The sequence below is a fragment of the Dendropsophus ebraccatus genome, chromosome 4 (genome assembly GCF_027789765.1).
Source record: "Dendropsophus ebraccatus isolate aDenEbr1 chromosome 4, aDenEbr1.pat, whole genome shotgun sequence".
In the NCBI taxonomy this organism is placed as follows: domain Eukaryota; kingdom Metazoa; phylum Chordata; class Amphibia; order Anura; family Hylidae; genus Dendropsophus; species Dendropsophus ebraccatus.
The window spans coordinates 164,255,223-164,258,038 of record NC_091457.1 but is presented as its reverse complement, the minus strand read 5'-3'; the positions used below and the strand labels follow the sequence as shown (position 1 = coordinate 164,258,038).

At 46.7% G+C, this 2,816-nt stretch overlaps 1 protein-coding gene across 1 annotated transcript; it reads left to right on the top strand.

Moving 5' to 3' along the window:
* Positions 1–1,690: 1,690 nt before the first annotated feature.
* On the top strand, positions 1,691–2,386 carry LOC138789380 (uncharacterized). The gene has a single exon (XM_069967991.1). It carries the CDS (start codon positions 1,691–1,693, stop codon positions 2,384–2,386), a length of 696 nt encoding a protein of 231 aa, XP_069824092.1.
* Positions 2,387–2,816: the final 430 nt, after the last annotated feature.

Sequence of the window (2,816 nt, the reverse complement as noted above, 5' to 3'; positions counted from 1 at the left end):
CCGGCTGTACTTAGAGGCGCGGGCCTCTTGGTAATTCCAAAAAGGGAAATGGGGGGATGGGGCTTTATTTAGGAGTGCGCTAGTCTTATTAAATGTCCCCAAAGTCAGCCGGCCGTCGAAAGGACTGTATGCTGTTGTAGCTCGCTATGTTCATCTCTTTGACTCTTTGTGATGTTTCCACTAAGATGGTCAGGCATGCTCAGTTCAACTGCAGTCTCCAAGAAGTACTGGCACTCTCCTCTCCTACCACTCTCCTCCTTTGTTGCGTTAGCGTAGTCCTCTCTCCACCAATAGGGAACAAGCCCTGGGAAGTCTATAAATAAGGGTGGAGAGGCCAGAACAGCCTAGGGAAAGTCTAGTGAGTGTGTAGTAGAGGATTGTGCTGCTCTTCCAGTTTCCATGTTCCTGAGTCTGTGTAGCCTGCACTGCTAAGGTGCGACTACTGCCTGATGGATCCAGCCTGTTCACACTGAGGGGGTCATTCTCTACAGGTCTTCAGTCAAGTCCTGCTTTTCGCACTGTTCTTTTTCTAGTCAGCAGTTGGAGAAGTTACTTTTTGCCGAAGTGCCCAACTGCAAGTCGCTGAGTGCTGAGGCTAATTCCGACAGTCGGCTCCTACCTTTGTTCATCCTGGGGCCAAGTACACCTGGATGTGCTCCACGTACTCATCCCAGTATAGATGAATTTCTCACTGTGTCTACTGGTTTCTTCTGTGTCAGTCTGTCAAATCATCGCAACCAAGACAAAGTTGTCAGAACACCCTTTCCAGCAGAAGAAGTTTCCGAGGACAAGCTAATTGCCGAGTGTAGCGAAGCACCTTGCTTCTTTTACACTGTAAATTCACTCATCCGGTTTACTGGTGCTGTCTGGTTCCCCCTGCAAATGCCAAGAAAGCCACCACAGTGGTGGCCAGGAGCCATTGTAGATGAAGATACAGGGGCTCGGGGGTGGGTGAGTATGAGTATGGTCTCTTTTTTTCTTTATAAAGCACCCCCGACTAATTTTTACAGGGGGCTGCAATACGCACTTAATTGGGTAGTTCACCAAACTTTTTTCTTTTAAATTAGCTTGTGCCAGAGATTTTTAATCTATTAAAAAAATCTCGTCTTCCAGTCCTTAACAGCTGCTGTATGTCCTGCAGGAAGTGGTGTATTCACCACGTCCTACAGGACATGCAGCAGCTGATAAGTACTGGAACATATGAGATTTTGTCATAGAAGTAAATTACAACTCTCTGGGACTTTCTGGCACCAGTTGATTTGAAAGAAAAAAAATGTGTGACCTACCCCTTTAAGTGTAGTGCAAAAATTTGTCTACTACTTTTAAAATTAGAAATCTTGTTTTTTATAGCTTGTTACCTTTTTCACACATTCAATGTTTTTTTTTTTTTGGTTCTTACATTCAGTGAATTTCTATTAGATTTTGTTGAGCCTCAATAATGTAACTAATAGGAGAGTCTGCATCTCCAGCAGAGACATCTCTGAGCCCGTCACAGTCTCATCACTAGTGGGAATTGTTGTCTGTGTGAACTTGGCAGAACAATAGCTTCAGTCTAATCCCCGTCCTATCCCGTATCAGACACCACTCTTTCTTTTGCCAGTACTCAAATTCCAGAGAAAAATCGCTGAAAGTTCACTAATAAAAAATAATCCAGTTAATGTATGAGAAGCCAACTACATATGGAGAAACCATGGAGCCAACTACACGTAAAGAAAACATGAAGCCAACTACAGAAGGAGAAACCATCGACCTAACTACGCATAGAGAAACTGAGGAGCCAACTACACGTGAAGAAACCATGGAGTCAACTGCACATGGAGAAACCAAGGAGCCAACTACACATGGAGAACCCGAGGAGCCAACTACACATGGAGAACCCGAGGAGCCAACCACACATGGAGAAACCATCGACCCAACTACGCATAGAGAAACTGAGGAGCCAACTACACATGGAGAAACTGAGGAGCCAACTACACATGGAGAAACCGAGGAGCCAACTACACATGGAGAAACCGAGGAGCCAACTACACATGGAGAAATCGAGGAGCCAACTACACGTGAAGAAACCATGGAGACAACTACACCTGGAGAAAACATGGAGCCAACTACAGAAGGAGAAACCATAGACCCAACCACGCATGGAGAAACTGAGGAGCCAACTGCACATGGAGAAACCGAGGAGCCAACTGCACATGGAGAAACCGAGGAGCCAACTGCACATGGAGAAACCGAGGAGCCAACTACACATGGAGAAACCATGGAGCCAACTACACATGGAGAAACCGAGGAGCCAACTACACATGGAGAAACCATGGAGCCAACTTCACATGGAGAAACCAAGGAGCCAACTACACATGGAGAACCCGAGGAGCCAACTGCCCATTGAAAAACCGAGGAGCCAACTACCCATGGAGAAACCGAGGAGCCAACTGCCCATGGAGAAACCATGGAGCCAACTACACATGGAGAAACCATGGAGCCAACTACACATGGAGAAACCGAGGAGCCAACTACACATGGAGAACCCGAGGAGCCAACTGCCCATTGAGAAACCGAGGAGCCAACTACACATGGAGAAACCGAGGCGCCAACTGCACATGGAGAAACCATGGAGCCAACTACACATGGAGAAACCATGGAGCCAACTACACATGGAGAAACCATGGAGCCAACTACACATAGAGAAACTATGGAGCCAACTACACAGGGAGAAACCATGGAGCCAACTGCACATGGAGAATCCATGGAGCCAACTACACATGGAGAATCCATGGAGCCAACTACAAATGGAGAATCCATGGAGCCAACTGCACATG

Coding starts and splice junctions, on each gene's coding strand:
- LOC138789380 (XM_069967991.1), top strand. CDS start 1,691: ATGGAGCCAACTACACGTAAAGAAAACATGAAGCCAACTACAGAAGGA.